Source organism: Micromys minutus (assembly GCF_963924665.1).
Source record: "Micromys minutus genome assembly, chromosome: X".
Classification (NCBI taxonomy): Eukaryota; Metazoa; Chordata; class Mammalia; order Rodentia; family Muridae; genus Micromys; species Micromys minutus.
The window spans coordinates 123,250,315-123,267,685 of NC_137970.1; the positions used below are offsets into that span (position 1 = coordinate 123,250,315).

General features: G+C 47.4%; 1 protein-coding gene across 1 annotated transcript; it reads left to right on the top strand.

Moving 5' to 3' along the window:
* The first annotated feature begins 12,570 nt into the window (after positions 1-12,570).
* EOLA1 (endothelium and lymphocyte associated ASCH domain 1) lies at positions 12,571-15,963 on the top strand. Its single transcript, XM_080911091.1, has 3 exons — positions 12,571-12,783; positions 14,512-14,782; positions 15,460-15,963. Exons 2-3 carry the CDS (start codon positions 14,530-14,532, stop codon positions 15,735-15,737), a joined length of 531 nt encoding a protein of 176 aa, XP_080767217.1. The 5' UTR covers positions 12,571-12,783; positions 14,512-14,529; the 3' UTR covers positions 15,738-15,963.
* The last annotated feature ends 1,408 nt before the right edge of the window (positions 15,964-17,371 follow it).

Genomic DNA, 17,371 nt, shown 5'->3' on the forward strand with positions numbered 1-17,371 from the left:
AGCTATACAAAACTACTGGGACTCTCTCCAAGCAGGGATCAGGAGTCTTCTTCCCCTTAGAATTGCACTATATCTCCACCTATGACACAGCCTCAGTGAGAACAAGAGAGGACGCAGTGAGTAAACTAAGAAGTCCCCTGTCACCCTGCCACTATGGCAGGATGAGAATTTGAAAAGAACTAGAGTCTTTCATTTGTCTACGCCCCAGGGTGCCGTGGATGGATTCATCTTTGTGGTAGGCTCTGCTCCCTCTGCTCTGTCTCCCCAAGGCCAGCACTGTATGCTGGGCTTCACTGGAAGGAGAGACATAATGCTAAAAGTGTGCATAAGAGAGAATGACTCAGTGCATTTAGCCATGTGTCTTGGGGGAAACTGTAATAACAAGGGCACGTTTGGGCTCTGTGGGCATATGAAATTATGTCCCGAGTGGGAAAAAGACCTGTACTGCATCTACCATCGATGTGTTAATATGCAACTCAGTGTTCTCAAAAATGGCTGTGCCCAGATGCACAAGGCAGCCACATGACACTGTTCTTTGGCTGCCTAGAAACAGTGAACAGACACAGCCAGGCCTGGGTGACCATGGCTTGTAGAAGCTCAGGCTGCCCTTAGCTGGAGAAGATGAAAGTGAATTGCATCACAAGCAGACTCTGACTCTGCCTTCCTTCCCTAAAGGTGCATGTGGAGCCCCCCGAAAACAGGAAACAGACCAGGGGATGTGCTTCTCACCATTCTGACCTCTGCAGAGGGGCTACTATCCTGGGTACACATGGTGTTTGATAGAAGGCCACACACACCCTTGCATGCTTCACCTGTTCCTCACCACCTGCTCAACAGTACTGCTTTTCACTCCCCTCATGTTCTGTCCAGCTCTCCCCCACTTTCCTCTCTCTTCCTTTCTGACCCCCGAACATTTCTCCCAGGCCATTGATTGGTAACCCAGCTCAGCTCCTGATGGGAAGAAGGTAGTATCTGTTTGGAGCACACAGGCCCAGGACTACTGCTGTGTGCTGAAGCGGATATTCTACAAATAACCACAAGGGGGCGACAACGTGAAGGTGTTCAAGTACTAACGGAAAGACAAGCGATTTCCTCACTAAAACCATAAGCTAAAAGCCAAATATTTTAACCACAAAAGCCTAATCAGATCTTTGGAAGTATGTCACCACCATCACTAAGTGAGCAGGTTCCTTCTGTCACCATGGCATTTACTCCATTTTCTCTAAATAAAGGGGGTTTTTCTGGTCACCTCCCTTGGCTCTCTAAAAATGACCCAGGAAGGGTTTCTGAATTCAACCTGACCTAGCCTTGTTATAAAGCCTCTCAGGGAAGGGCAGGAATGGGGAAGGCTCTTGAATGAAGAAGGCTCCATGGCAGCTCTGCTGGTTTACCTAAACCATACTCTCCAAAGGCAGGACTTACCAGCATTCATGCACAGAAGTGGGGACTGGATTCATCTGATCCTCACTTCAGTGTAGACCCCCCCCCGTCACCCTTCCCAGATGCATGTGGTCTCAGGAGGTACACAGCATGAGGAAGAGAGGAGACTCCATCTTTGAAGCTTTGGGGAAGTGGCCATCCTTGCTGGGGTGGGACTTTCAATGGAGCAGCTGCTCAAAGTCACCCATATTTTTGTAAGATCTCCTAAAGGCATTGCAACCTAGTGACGTCCCCGAATAACAACCTCTGGTGTCCCGGAGCCTAATCTTATGTGTCTCCACTAGCAAAGGAGGATGGGGGCTGTCCAGCTACTTCTTGGTGGTGCTCCCTGCTCTGGACACGTCCTTGACAAAGGAAGCGTAAGATACAGAAAAGTGCAGTTTGGAAACGCTCTTGTCTGCACATGAGAATGTTGTACCTAGAACTTAGCAGATGACACGACAGGCGACTGCCCTCCCAGAGGACCTGGGTTCCATCTCAGCACCCACATCAGACAGCTCACAGCTACCTGCACATCCAGCTCCAGGGCATCGGCCACCATCCTGATGACTGCAAGGGCACCAGTTCACACGTGCCACGGACACACGTGCATGCACACACGGTAAAATGAACATTAGAAGAAACGGCAGCTCGTGTCGGTGAGCTTTGCTCTCTTCGTCCTGTGGAGGCTGTGCCCTGGCCCTGCGTGAGCATGATGGGCCTGTTGTGCTGTCTTTCTGATCAGGAACTGCCTTGAGCTTCAGAACGCCACCTGTGGCTTTTCTAATGGACCTGGGGATGGGTACAGTGAGTCAGGGGGCCAAGGTGGCCCCCTTAGCCAGCTCAGGGCAATCTCAGAAGACCACTGCCCTCTGAGGCCACCTTGGGATAGATGGCATCGCTTAGAAGGGTTCATCATGTACTGGAGGGAGGGGCTGATTTCTGCTTCCCTTTGCATTACCCAGCATGTGGCTGAAGCCCATATCTCTCTATTGGCTTTAACGTCGGCTGCCAGGCTGTTGCTGAGGACCTGTGAGGGTTGCTTGGTTGCATTTGAGGCTACAGCTGCATTTATCTCTGGTGACTTTTATCTCTGCTACTGTTCCCTAACAACAGGGCCTGTGTACACTAGCCAGCTATCCCTCCTGGCCCAGAGGCACTGACACCACCTGCCTGCTATTACATCCACTCTGCCTGGAGGTGCATGCTGGAAACAATGATTTTCAGCAACCTCTTCCAGTCAGCCTGAAGGCTTCCTTTTCCCTGATGCCTTTCTAAAACAAAACAAAACGAAAAACCAGAAAAACCAAACCGAACAAACAAAAAACTCCCCCCCCCCCTCGAGAAAAATCCAAACCAAAACAGAAACCAAAATCTACCACGTTTCAACCTCAGTTTGTGTTCACCAGGAGTGGGGCCCTGTTTCCTTTAGAAGCTGCTGATGGTTCTTGGACTCCTTGGTAGGAGGGGATGAACTCGGTGTGGGGAGCAAAGCTGGATGAAGTTAAGTTTAAGGACCTGAGTCTTTGGCAAAATGATGCTCCCACTGTAAAGTGTGGGTGGGGTGGACCCATCTGAGGACCCCCTGAGCGGACCAGAGATGTTGCATGGGTTTGATGTTCCCTGAAAGGGCTGTTTGGGGTCTACTGTCCACCCTGTGAATAAGATCAGAAATCAGACTGTGTGTGTATATGTGTGTGTGTATACGTGTGTGGGTGTGTGCATATGTGAGCATGTATGTGTGTGCATGTGTGCATATGTGTGTGTTTGTGTATTTGTGTGTATACACACATTCAGGTACACACAAACCAAGCACACAGTGTGCACGCACCCTTGAACAATTGCCTGCATTGGCTCTACCTTCCTGTTTTTAGCTCTAGTCTGTGTGTCCTCTGCCACCCTGGGCTGCCCCCTAACCCTTATTCTACATCTCTGGGACAGGAGCTAGCAACCTTATGAGCTCCCTGCCAAGGGCTTCCAGCTTTCATCCCTCCTTCTCTCAAGACAGACTCTTTAGATCTCAGGAGCCTGGGATCCTGCTCACATATTCGCTCCCCGCTCCAGCAGCCTACACTGAACAATGGGTGAATGTGCTCCTGTGGCCAGGAGCGTTGAGCAGCAGCTAGGTACTAAGTGGTTGCTGTGCGTCAGTATTTGTGTTAGGCCTAGGATTTGGCTTTGCAGGGTCCCAGGCACCCCACTGGGACGGGCCATGTCATGTGTGATGGTCTCAAACAGGACTAGAACCTGATGGTGGCTGACACGGCTCTCCTCTGAAGACACAAAACGCAAGTGACCTTCTGAACACTCAGAGTTCACAGAGAACTGGGCTGCTGTACTTCATGGGCCCATACACACACCTCACTCCTGCAAGCCAATATGGCCTCCTATGGTCCCACGGCTGGATTCTCTTATGTTCCTGTACCCTGGGTTTCCATACCCACAACCCCTTAGCCTCCTTCCACATGGGGGGAAGTATGAATCATTTGCTAATGCCCAGGGAGATCACACACAACCCTCTCTCACTTTTCAATGCTGCCTTGTTCTCCCGCACAGAGATATAGATACAGGGCTGCCCCTCAGCCAGTTTGCTAGACTCATCTGTACAAACCGCATCACACGGTCCCACCTTTTCCAAACAGTTTCCTGGAACGCTCAGATATCCACAATGTCCTGAACTCTGCCCTGATCACTGAGTGTTCACGTCCTGTTCATGTCACTGAGGTCCGAGTACTGTTTGAGACCATCACATTGTGCCCCTCCCCCTACCAGGTTGACCAGACTGCTGATGAGAGACCACAGAGAGCATCCCAAGGTGTCTGTCCTGGGACCCTGAGAGACCACAGAGAGCATCCCACCGTCTCAGGCCTAGGGATCCAGAAGCCAAGGGCAGAAGCGCTAAAATCACTCCAAGGAGTGAGAAGAGAAAAAGTAAAAACTGTCAAAAGACATGAGTTGACGCCTTTCAGAATTGGAAGATGAAACCCAAATAAATCTACAGCCAATCCACATCAAAGCTCTGAGGACTAAGGAAGAATAGCTTAGATGCAGTCAAAGAGAAGTGGTCCTATATTGATATGCCTAAAACAATTGGAAAGATGGGGCCTTCTCATCAGAGACCATGGATCCCAGGGGGGAAGAGGGAAGAACACGAGGGAAAGGGGAAGAAATGTCTCACAAGTTGTCCACGCAGAAGGCACTGACATCTTTACCTGCATTCAATGTCCCTCAGCTTGACAGAAATCCCACCATAGAAGCTGCTCACTGCCCCATTCTCCTATCACCCTACAGCTTTAGTTCCCTGTGAAGTTGGAGGAATCGGCCAGCAGATGGTGCTGTGAGGAAGCTCAAGACCATGGCAAACACTGCCTAGTGGCATTTCATCCTGCAGGAGGGCCTTTCTCCTGGAGCTTTCTGGAAGCATCATTTGCAGACACTCAAAAGCACCCTCCTCGTCCCCTCAAATCTATGACCGCCTCTTCTCCTGCTTCCTCTGATTAAGTTTCATCACTGAAAGTTCAAGGGGACAACACACCCAGCAGCCCTGTCAGCAAGGTAGGGGTAAGGATGCACCTGCAGTGAGCATGGAATGGGACAGGGCAGGGCCTGCTGATCTCACACAGTGGTGTGTCTTAATGCAGGGAGACAAGCTCTCCCGCAACAGGCTGCGCATGCGCCTGTGCTGACAGATCTCCAGGTGCCCTGTAAGTATTTCCTGTAGACATGTTTCCCACCCAGACAGGTGAGTAATGCACCAGGGGCAGGTGAAAGCATCTCCCAGGAAGTGCATTGTGGGACAAGGGATCCCACGGGGTTAAGGATGAGTCTGCTGTGTGAAGGCTGCCATCGGGCTTCCTAGTGCTTCTCAGTTAGCACTCACTTTGTTTCCAAAGCACCTGCCATTCATTCATTCGTTCACTCATTCATTTATTCAGTCAGTCTATCAGACTGTCATCATGGCCCCCACTGCCCACTATGTTTCAGGTGCTAGAAGGATGTCACATGACCATCAAGGCTCAATAGAGTACAAATGTAAGAGCAACTTTTCCTCACTGGTCAAGACTGTCAGGTTGTACCCACCTTCCAACCCTGCTTCTACCTTCCTATATCCCGGTGAGGTGGATCTAATATAATCCTTCACTCTACTAACCTCCGTGGCTTCTTGGATGACTGAAGATGACACAGTTGCTTCTGGGAGCTCTAGGAAAGCTCAGGGTTAATAAGGCCTGCTGCAGCATTCCTGGATGCTATGTGGGAAGCAGAGAGAATAAAGGTTATGTGCAGGCTGGCTGCCTATTTGCTAAACCTTCCACATTACAAATTTTTTGGAATATCCTCTGGCAAGGTGGGCCATTTACTGTTGAGAACATGTAGACAACTGAGGTGGTGCCAATGGAATGCTGGGGGTCGTCCCCTCCTGCTTCCTCTCTGATTCTTCACAGCAGCAGCAATGAACAGCACTGAGAATCCAGAACCATGTGTTCAGAAGAGATGTAGCTCACAGAAGAGATGGCAACGTGGCCTCATTGTGGGTACAGGGAACACAGGGCCAACACTCATCTCCCTTCTGGCCCCTGGGGTGGAGAGAGCACGAAGAGAATAAGGGCTTCTGCCTTCCAAACCAGCCAGCATTCTGCTTTATTTCAGTTCTGCAGGAGAGAGAATGGTACAGCATCCCCACATGGAGATGCTCAAATTGACAGAAACCTCATTTCAAATTGACCTATAGATGTGTTCTGTGTCAAGAGACACCAAGAAAATGGAAAATAACTCAAAATAGTATTGCATGCACTGTTCTATGTGAGAGCTATACCTGGCATCTCAATGACATCCGTCTGCAAGGTGGCCTCAGCAGGTCCTGTACATATATCTGAACCAATGATGTCATTAGTTTCAAAGGGAGAAAATCCATTTCCTGTGAATTTCCTTGTTGGCCTTTAGTAAGCAAAGACTTCTATTCTACATGTTTCATATTAGACTGCGGAGCTAGTGAGAATGTTGGGTTAGATTTGTTAAGATTCTTCTAAAATATAGGTTAATAGCACAACAGAAGATACTAAACAAAATAATCAAACAGTATCGACTTAATATAATGAAGAAAATACACAGAAAAAGGAAACACTTTCATTTCTTTGAAATGGTCACATTCAAGTCCCTTGTCTTCTACCTTTTCATGTCTTGAGAGTTGCCAGAGCAATCTTGCAAGTATACATGTGGAAGCAAGGAAAGGGTCTTCTAAGAGCACATTAAAACAATTCTTTTCTACAATCGTGTTCTCCAGAGCCTGACCACCAACCCGAGTTATATAACCAAAGATCATGACCACAGGGTCATATGCTACCTGAAACCCTCTCTTCATCATGACACATGGGTACTATTCTCATGCTTAAATATTAGAAGAGAAGAAAAAAGTGAAGGGTGGCTCAAGAGATTGGAGCCTTGATTGACCCGCAGGACAGTCAATGGGAACCCGGGGTCACCTAGGAGAGATGGGGGAAAAAGAGGCTCGGAGAAGGTCAGCAAGTCAAGTGGTCTGATAAGCTGACAAATTTTATTTTTTCACATGCTAGTTTTATACAGGTAGGAGAAGGAAATAAGGCTGGGAAAGTAAGGAATGGAACTAAGGGAACTTTCCGGTTAAAGGATTTCTCACAATACCCTTTGTGAAGAATTACTTGAGGAGGGGGATGACCTGGGTGCAGGAGGGAATTTTCTGCCAAGCAGGATTCGTTGTTTATGTGACCATTCTACTCGGCTAGCTACCTGACCACAGTGAGATCACCTAATTTCTGAGAAAAGGCCTTTACTGTGGGAATCAGAAACCTAGGCTGAGATCTATTTAAAATAGTGTTACTCAGGCTAAGGGAATTTCTTAATTCTGTCAGCTCCCAGAAGGGAAACGGACTTCAAACTTCAAGCTGATATAACAGCTTGGGGACATATATTAATTACTTTCATGTGGTTTCAATAAAGCGATATGGCCAAAAGAAACTAAATGCAGAAAGACTTTATTTTAGCATATGGTTCCAGAGGAATAGAATTCTCATGGTAGGGAAGGCATAGCATGTTGGCAGGACCCAGAAGCTAGCTGATGTACAAATAGGAAGCAGAGAAAATGAGCCAGAAATGTAATGAAGCTATAAACCACCAAAGCCCACCCCAGGTGATTTGCTTCCTCTAGCAAGACTTGATGTCCTAAAGGTTCTATAACCTCCCCAAATTGCACCACCGACAGCCAACTGTTCAAATAGATGGGGGATGTAAAACATTTCTCCTTCCACTACAAGCCAGGTCAAAGAAACTCAGAAAGTCCAAATTCTGTTTCCCCAACATGTCTCCTGCACCATACCTCTCCAGTGAAGTAAAAGTAGCCTGCCAGCCTGCAAACTCACTGGGATGCCACTTCTTCCCAACCACATATAACATGTGATGAAAAGAAAACCTACCCAATAGACTAACTAGTCCATCCATGCCTAGGGTTCCTGAGGCACAGTTTCTTCTTGTCCGTATGAAATATCAAAACCAGCAATAAATGTAGGACTCTGGGTGATACTATATGATCCCATTTGCCTAGATGCAGAAGAAAGAAGTTTGTGGTATGGAATCTGGAAAATAGGCAAGCTCAGCACTAGCAGTGGGGAAACACAGCAGGAATGCCTACATGGGGGGGGGGGAACAACTGCATAATCACCACATCGGTCCCCAGAAGCCTGAGATTCTCTAACATGTGTAGGCTGTAAGGATATCTAGCCCTGGATAAGGATGGGTACAACATGTGACAGAAGAAAGGTATGTCCCTCTCTAGGAGTTACAGTACCTAAGCATCTTCTCAAGAAACACTCACCAGAACTTGGGGAGGGGTATGAGCTGTAGGGATGGGCAATGGGATATTTTTGACCTGCAGATATATTTATAAGCACTTGGTTAATGTTGAGTCAAAAGGAGCCCTTAGACAGAGGCAAAGAAGCCCCGTGGAAGAAGAATAAAGGAAATAGACACTCGGGCCAGGAGCATCTTGTATATGTAGACTTCAGAAGTGGTCCCTGTCATTCCAATTGTACAAGACAAGTAACTCTATAGGAAGGAAAATGTGCCAAAGGTATTCCCCAGAGGAAGCTGGACTGAGTAAGGGTTGTTTGAAGGGATGGCACAAATTTGGGTCAAGGGAACAACAGACTTGTGAAACCTAGGACTCAGCATAAAACTGAAGCCTCACCAGTGGAAGGCATCTTTATCCTGCATTTCTGAGTCAAAGAAGCAAGGGAGGAGTGGCAGCAGCATTTTTGAAGTGCATAAGGAGTCAAGACAACAGCAATTCTCAACCTATGGGTTGGAACCCCTTTGGGAGTCCCATCTCATGTATCAGATATTTACATTATGATTCATAATAGTAGCAAAACTGCAGTTATGAAGTAGCAGTGAAACTAATGTTATGGCTGGGGTCACCACAACATAAGGAACTGTATTAAAGGGTTGCAGCCTTAGGAAGGTTGAGAACCACTGGGCTAGGAGCATTGGAGTTGTCATGGAAACCACAGTGCATACTGAGCAGCATCTCCATAACAACCATGCAAGAGCTATGTAACGTCAGGAGGGGAAAAGAATGAAGGCTAATGCTCCGGGAGACGATCGGAAAGCACCGGATGAGTGCTCACCAGAGCTCTATAACAACAGTAGGTAGAAACTCAGTCTATAAAGAGAATGTGTTCTGAGGGAAGGGGTCAGAAACAGACCATTCCAGGATTGGGAGTGAATTGTCATTTTGAATGAAAATCAAGATAGAGATTTTCTGTGTCCAGGGAAAATAGCATTAGACCCTTCCTAGAACCCAGTGAGGTGGCTTCCAAGGCTTATTTGATACTGCAGCAGAAAACCAGCATTGTACATTCATGCCAGTGAATAGATCAGACTTCTTCTGTTCAATCTGGTCCCCAAGGAAGGTGTGTTACAGTATGTACCCCAGTCAACACACTCACTACAACACAGTCTCAGGGCAGCTGAGAATCAGGACAGGAAGCCCTTCTCTAGCTCCCCACTAGAAGATACGTACTTCAGGGGCATGTTCCTGGGCAAGTTTCACTTCTTTGGCATAACAGAATACAGGGGAAGGAGCAATCTACATCCAGGGTATCCTTGCTCATGATTTGAAACTGCTCCAAGCATGTGTGCTCAGGGATCAGAAGGTAGCCAATAGCCACCCTGTAGCTTAGAAAACAGAGAACTCAGAATCCCTCCCCAGCCCCAAGAGAACAGCATTAGATTTTTAGGTGGGTTCTCTGATCCTAATGAAGGGAGTAAGGAGATCATTGCAAAATGCTACTAAAGCTGAGAGGCAGAAGTGTGCAAATCCTAGGCACTACATGGTAACATTATGTCTTGAAGAAATGGGTCAGTTAGCTCAGCAGTTGGACAGGCATTGTAGAGCATGAGCCCTGAAAAGTCAAAAGAAACTGAGCTAGTGGTGTCTATTGGGTCAGAGACAATGGAGTGCATCACATATGGGGCCCTGACCCACACTAGACAATAAGGATGAAGAGAGATAGGATTGATATCTGGTGTTGAGATACCCAAACAAGACGACCTGAAAGATTAATTGGGGCTGGAAAAGTGTAGCTTGGAAACATGTGTGTGGAGGATGGCTGAGTGGAGATATCCAAGACAAGCTCATCAGAAGGCTCAGGAAGGAGCTCAGGCAGCAGATAAAGATTGGCCTCAGGTAGGAGCCCTAGAAAACTAGAAGAGGACCCTATTTTCTTCTAGGTATTGCAGAGGTAGAGACCCAGAGTTGGCTGCTAAATCCACACTTGAAATAAGCCTTAGTAGGATTAGGGCCATTGGTACTTTTGGACAGTAGGGCTTGGAGAACAGAAGGATGACCTCAGGAATTGAGCCTTACCCTTTAAGACTTGGCCTAAGTACACTTGAATCCCAGACAAAAGTTCCAGGCCTGTTTGCAGCATTCATGCCCTCTATGGTGTCCCATGGAGATCACCTGCAGGATATAGTTGGGTCCTTAAGTCACCCTTCCCTTCTTACTTTGCCTCTCTTAAGGATGTGCCTCATAATCTCTGAGTGCCTCCTTTCAATTCCACATAGCTACTCTACGAGCTTCTTTGACTATACCTAAAAGGTTCCTACCCTGCCCTGCCCCTCCCAAGCCCCACCCACATCCATCCAGCAACACACAGGACACTGCACACATTGCTGCCTTGGCTCTCACAGTCCTGCTCAGCTCCTCTTCCTGCAGCCCTATTTCAAATGCCTTACCTTCTAACCCATGGGTCTGCCCGAAGCTTCCTCTCGCATCTACTCTGCAAATAAACCTTATCTTACTCTCCCAGGAGCCTGCTCCTGACTCACAGGCCCACCCTGCTTTTCCTTTATTCTGCTTCTAGCTCTAACCTCACCCTCAGGTCTGCTTCTCCATTAGCATGACCCATATTAGGTGAGAATTCACTGCTCTTCTCCTACATCACTGCTCCCATTGTCTCATCCATGGAGGCGAGCACTCAAAGCTACATCAGCAGTCTGAACTTTCTCAGGACAGTATTCAAAGCTCTACTTCATACTTCACCAGTCACCCCCACTTCAGCATGCACTTCTCCGCCCTCCATTTCCAGTGGAGGTCCTGCATCATGTTGTATTAATATCCAAAGTTCAACCCCCACTTCCTATCTTACCATTGATCACCATCCCTGTCACTCTTGAGACACATCTCACCCAGGTCAACACTCACAGCTAAGCCCACCACCCCTACTTCAGCACAGTCTTGCTCTTCCCTCTCCAGTGATTCTCGGTCAGTATTCAAAGGTCTCCTATCCTTTCCATACATACCTACAGCCCTTTCCCAGCATTCTGTAAACCCTAGGTGCCCTGTGCAACGCTTGCAACGCCACCCACCTCTCCTACCTCCACCCACAGTGTGCACAGTGCCACCCACCATCAGACATCAACATACACAGTACTACCCACCACTACTACATAATGACAAATGGCCAGACTCCTCCTCCTTTACTTCATACATCACTACTCAGGGCAATGCGCCCAACCTGTCCAGCACACGCAATCCGCACTCCCATGTCAGCATATACAGCCATGTCCTATTCCTTCACTGGCTTTCTAACACATTATATCAGGAGTGCTCAGCCCTGCCATCGCACCCACAATTCACAGTCCTGGCCAGCACTATAGAAGTCTGCATTAACAGCACCATCCACAACCCACAACCTGGCTCTCATTTCTCAAATGGCCCTGTCCTTCTCTTTCAGAGTTTCCAGGCCTTTTTCATGTCACTATCCAAAGCTCTTTTCCTACTTCAAGCATTACCAATCGCGAACCACCTCCAACCTCTACCAAAGCATACATAGCCCCGCCCACCACTTCTAATTGGGCTCGCACGTCCTCCTCCTCCCATAGCCCTCCCGCAAGTAATGCCAGGATCCGAAGCTCAGCTCTATTAACAGAATCTCACCACACGCAGTTCTGACTTGTACTTTTGAGACCCTGACCACCTTGCTGAGTACTGACAGTCTGGCCCACCACTTCAGCCTGTACAGCCCGCTCCATCTCCTAGCAGATATGGGCCAAGTTGGGATCCGAAGCCCCGCCCTAGTCAGCACTCACACCCTGCCCAGACTCCAAGAAACCGCAATCCGCAATCCCGATCTGTTCCCAAGGATTCCTCAGAGCACAAACTCCCATTCTCAATCTCTATCAGGTGCTCACGGCTCCACCCCACCCCAAAGGCTAACATCGGGACTCAGCTTGGCCCTGGACTAATTTCAGGCCCCTCCTTAACAGGCCTCTTCCCTCACAGCCCCAGCCCCGCCCCTCCTGCTGCAGTGCACCCTACTCCTGTTTCCATGGTTTTTTGCAGACTACTCCGACTAAATCCCTTGTTTCTTTTCTCACTTCTTTCCCTTCCCAGCCGCCTATTACAGATCTTGAACTAGCTTTATTTGCAAGATTGCTTAAGAAAACAGTGTCTCCTAGCATTTGATGTGGCTTACTGCTTAATTACGTAAATCCGTACCTTCCCCTCCGGTTGTATAGTGCCTGTAGTTCTAATTGGCTGCCAATGTTTTGACGTGCAAGTGGGCGTAGCATGCATGCTCACGCGAGAGGTGTGCGTTCCGGCACGGATGCGTTTCTGTGTTTGGGTCGCTTCTTAAAGCAGTCAGACTTAAAGTCCCAGAACACACTTTAGTGTTTCCTTTCTTTAGAGCTGACATTATTCACCCACGCCTAGAAGTCTCTGTGGTGCTGCTGGCCTCCCGGGCACGCTGGAACACGGGACTGGGGGTAAACTAGAGTCTGCTGAGTACGAGGTAAAGCTGAAAGACCCACAGCACCCAAAGGACACAGGTAACCTGTGAGCTTGCCCTATCCCCCGCCCCACTGAGGGCACCCCAGCCTCTGGCTTCCCCAACTGCTAGGCCAGCCCCAAGGCGGGTCTTTGCTTGCCCCATCTTCCAAGCATATCACTGTCTCTCCTAAGCGATGCGGTGTGGATGCAGATGTAAACCAAATATGCTGCTCCAGGGTACTGCTTCTTCCTTACTTTTAGGCTACGAACTCATGAAGGTGCCAATCTGGGACCTTTGGTATTATGCCTAGGCAAATATAACAGATGACTTTGAAGGCACTGGGATGACATTGAAGGATTTGATAGACCTGAGCATTTTTGTGCAACCACATTGTGTGTGGCATCATTTGTCTCCTGTTAAATTACATGCTTGGCTTAATAATGGGAACCAGTTGCAGAATTAACTTTCTACATCAGGCGATTCTTGTCCCCGGCAGATTAGGACCTTCCCGCTGCTATGATAGCAGAACCAAGCTGAGTGAGATGCACATGTGTGTTAGGTAAAGCCAGCTCTAAATCTTGTTGATCTCCAACCCTTGCAGAGTAGAAGTCTTTACTGTTGCCAGCAGCCAACATAGCTTTTACTTGACCTTTTCTCCTTTATCTGCCTTCTGTTTATGCAAGTGGAGAAGCAGAAACAAGCCAAAGAGGGCAACTTCTTCATTCACAAAATAGGTTTATTTGCAGCACCATGAAGAAGACCAGTTGTTTTGGCTACAGGGCAGTGAATGAACTGGGAAGAGAGCAGATGCTTAGAATGGACAGACAGATTACAAGGAATCCTGTGGATTCTTGTGAGATCTTGGACTGGTTGGAACATGAGCCTTTGGCAGGAATCAGTAATCTAGTCTTCCAGACATGCCCACAGGATAATCTGATCTGGAAAGAAAGGTTTATGCTAGTTTAGAGGTTACAGTCTGTCACTGGGGGAAGCCAGGGCAGGAATTTATTCTCTGAGGGCCCCAAAGGTCCAGGTAATTTGGCTGTTGGACTTCATGTGGAGTTGCTATCTCCTTCAGGGCCCACAATTCTCCCCCCCGACTGTTCCATAAGAGTCCTCAAGTTCTATCCACTGTTTGGCTGTTTGTCTCTGTATCTGTCTGAGTCAACGGCTGGGTGGATCCTCTCAGAGGACATCTATGATAGACCCCTGTCTGCAAGCCCAACAAAATATCATTAATAGTGTCACAGATTGGCACTTCCAATGGGGTGGGTCTCAGGTTAGGCCAGCTATTGCTTGGCCATTCCCTCAGTCTCTGCTCCATCCCCATCCCTTCATTTCTTGTAGACAGGATACATTTTGCATTGAAAGTTTTGTGGATGGGTTGGTGTCTCCATCACTCCACTGGGGCTCCTGCCTGACTATAAGAAGTGGCCTCTTTAGGTTTCATATCCCTAATGCTCTGAGTCACTGCTAAGGTCACCCCTATTGATTCCTGGGTTCCTCCCTTATCCCAGATCTCTGTCTCATCCTGGAGATGCCCCCTCCCCCGTCAGTTGCAGATTTTCATTCATTCTCATGGACATCTGTTTATCCCTACTGTCCCTCCCTATACCTGATCCTGAACATTCCCATTCCTAGGCTTGGAGATTAAGAGCAGGACATTATTAATCTGTGACAGGAAGCCCATTGAGTTCAGTGGGGGTTCAGGGCACATGGCAGTCATCTAGGGATCCAATGGAATGTGAGCCTGAACAGCTGAGCTGTAATGTGTTTCTATTTTTAGGCCCAGAGACTGAGGAAAATGAAGTTTCCCTGCCTGTCCTTCCGGCAGCCCTACGCTGGTTTAATCTTAAATGGAGTCAAGACTCTTGAGACACGTTGGCGTCCCCTGTTGAGCAGCCATCAGAAATGTACCATTGCCATCCACATTGCTCACAGGGACTGGGAAGATGATTCATGGAAGAAAGTGCTGGTGGAGAGGTTGGGGATGACCCCAACACAGATTCAGGCCTTACTACAGGCAGGAGAAAAATATGGCAGAGGGGTGATAGCTGGTAAGTGAGGCTGTACTAAACACAATGTAGACAATTCCAACAGGATGCCGCTTGAGAGATTGGTGCACTGTTTTGCTGTTAGCTAGAGGGAGTGTGCTAAAGTTTCCAAGAAGCCTCTCTAAGGGCTGCCAAAGTCACTTGAATTGGGTGACTCAACTTAGTTCTCATGTAGCATTGGACTGTGTGTGCATGGATATATGCAAAAGGCATGGCCTATGACAGTCAGCATAGACACCAACTGTCATAGGCCTGGAAAGAGTGGCCTATCAAGAGTAAGGCTGCCTTCCTGGATTTTAATGCCTGTTATAAGGACCCTAGATAAAGCACTAATCAATATCTAACCCAGTGGCATGCTGACCTAATTGGTAATCTTATTGACTATAGGCTTCCTGGATAGGACTGGTTCTTTCAGTAGGTAAATCTCAACCTTAGTAGTATGCTAGAACCTGCTGGCCCTCAGTATTCACTGAGCATAAGCCACTCTCTTCTTTTTCCAAGGCCTGTGGCTGCCTCACCTAGGATCCCCTAGTTCAGTTGGTCATGTTCCCAGTGTTCAGTAGGAAAAATCCAGATTTCTTATCATTTTGGTTATATCTTATCAATTGACCCTGCACTCATAAAGATAACCTTGTTGTGTAGAAGAGAATACATCTGCATATTTTTGTCTTTGTGCCCAGGACTTGTTGACATTGGAGAGACTGTGCAGTGTCCAGAAAGCTTAGCTGCTGATGAGCTTGTGGAACTGGAAACTCAAGCTGTGCTAACCAACCTGCAGCTGAAGTACTTGACTCAAATTTCAAACCCCAGGTGGTTACTGGGGCCCATGCCTAAGAAAGGGGGGAAGGATGTATTCCAAGTAGATATCCCAGAGCACCTGATCCCACTGGAGAAAGAATACAGCAGTGGATGCTCTGGAAAACAACTGAATAATGACTCTGCCAGTGTACTATCATAGTGTGAACCTCCAAATCTCAATCATGGTGACTCAAATCCACTCCTCCGGAGCACAGTTCACTAGGTGCTGTTCCCAGGCTGCTCTGCTCTCATGAAGGGGATGGCAGTGACGACATCCATCATGCTGTGGCTCGGCCAGCAAAGCTACAGGGCCCTGAACATTGGCCTTTGGGGAAAAGGAAACCTCCCAGGAAATATTTTGCTGAAATTCATGTTAGTCCTGCTGTTTTCTGGATTGCACAAATAAATCTGTTAATGGATAAGTGTTTAGTGTCTCAGCTCCCTTTCTCCTTTCCCATGTCTATTGCAATTAAATCTCATACAGTGTAAGGACAGCATCCAGGGGACCATGTGACTAGTCTGGGACCAGGCACTGAGTTAACCCCAATGCACTAAGTCTGTAATGAAGAGGGAATCAAGAGCAGACAGTGGCCTATCCTTGCTCTTATTCTGTGGAGACAGTCCCTTAAGCAACAAAAAATGGCTATCACCCAACTACTTTTTACCTAGAGAATTCTAAATATTACCCAGGTAGCATGAAGTTGAAGTTTTAGTATTAGATGTGTTTATCTTGTACATTTTTTAATTTCTTCTCACATACAATATACCTTGACTTCAGCTTCCCTTCCTTGCGTTCCTCCAACACCTCCCCCCCACACACACATAAACACCTCTCTCCCAGATCCACTACTCCTCTCTTTCTGTTCAGAAAAGGACAGGCTTCCTATGTATATCAACCAAATGCAGCATAACACAATAAGTCTAAGCACCTCCCCTCACATCAAGGCTAGATGAGGCAGCCCAGTAGGAGGAAGAATCCCAAGAGTGGGCAAAAGAGTCAGAGAAAGCCATTCTCCCATACTTAGGAGTTCCACAAATACCCCAAGCTAAACAACCACAGCATGGATACAGCGGACCTGGCTCAGACCTATGCAGGCTGCATGGTTGCTAATTCAGTTTCTGTGAGCCCCACTTACTTGATTCTGTGGGTCATTTGAGGCAATATGTTTAAGCATATGCCCTACTTACTATTTGGACTATGTATCGATGACTTCCAATATATATTACATAGTCATCTTGTGGGAAACTGAAGGCAGAGCATGAGATGGATGTTAGAAATGAATATTGACATTGACTGGGGTTGCATATCCAGATAAATGCACATGTGCCTGCCTAACACTGCAGCTGCTTCTAACGGGAAGGAAATGTGAACTCGGAGCAGGGGTCAAGAACACAGAAACAACACAGAGAGCACAGGAATTCCAGGCTTATGATCATGATTTTACCTCCAGGGGATCTGTTTTTATTTAACAAGAACTAAAATTGGTTTATTTCCACAAAAATAAAAATGGTGATTTGTCTCAGTCTGTAGAGGACTAGAGGACCCTGAGTTTAGGAACGTGGGTTTTTTTTTGTTGTTGTTGTTGTTTTTGTTTTTTTTTTGGTTTGGTTTGGTTTTTTTTGAACAGTGCACAGATTATACCTTGTTTTCTGAATATTGTTCCTCTTCTTACTCTTCTAGATCATCTTCTCCCTCCTCCTCCTATTCTTCCTCCTCCTATTCTTCCTCCTAAGCAGACATATTTAGAGATATGGCTGAGAGAGCAGCTTTCAGGATAGATCTGCATATCTTCT

Excerpts from the sequence above, each read along its gene's own strand:
- EOLA1 (XM_080911091.1), top strand. The coding sequence starts at position 14,530 with ATGAAGTTTCCCTGCCTGTCCTTCCGGCAGCCCTACGCTGGTTTAATC. Across the intron at positions 14,783-15,459 it reads TGGCAGAGGGGTGATAGCTG|GACTTGTTGACATTGGAGAG; the intron begins GTAAGTGAGGCT and ends CTTTGTGCCCAG.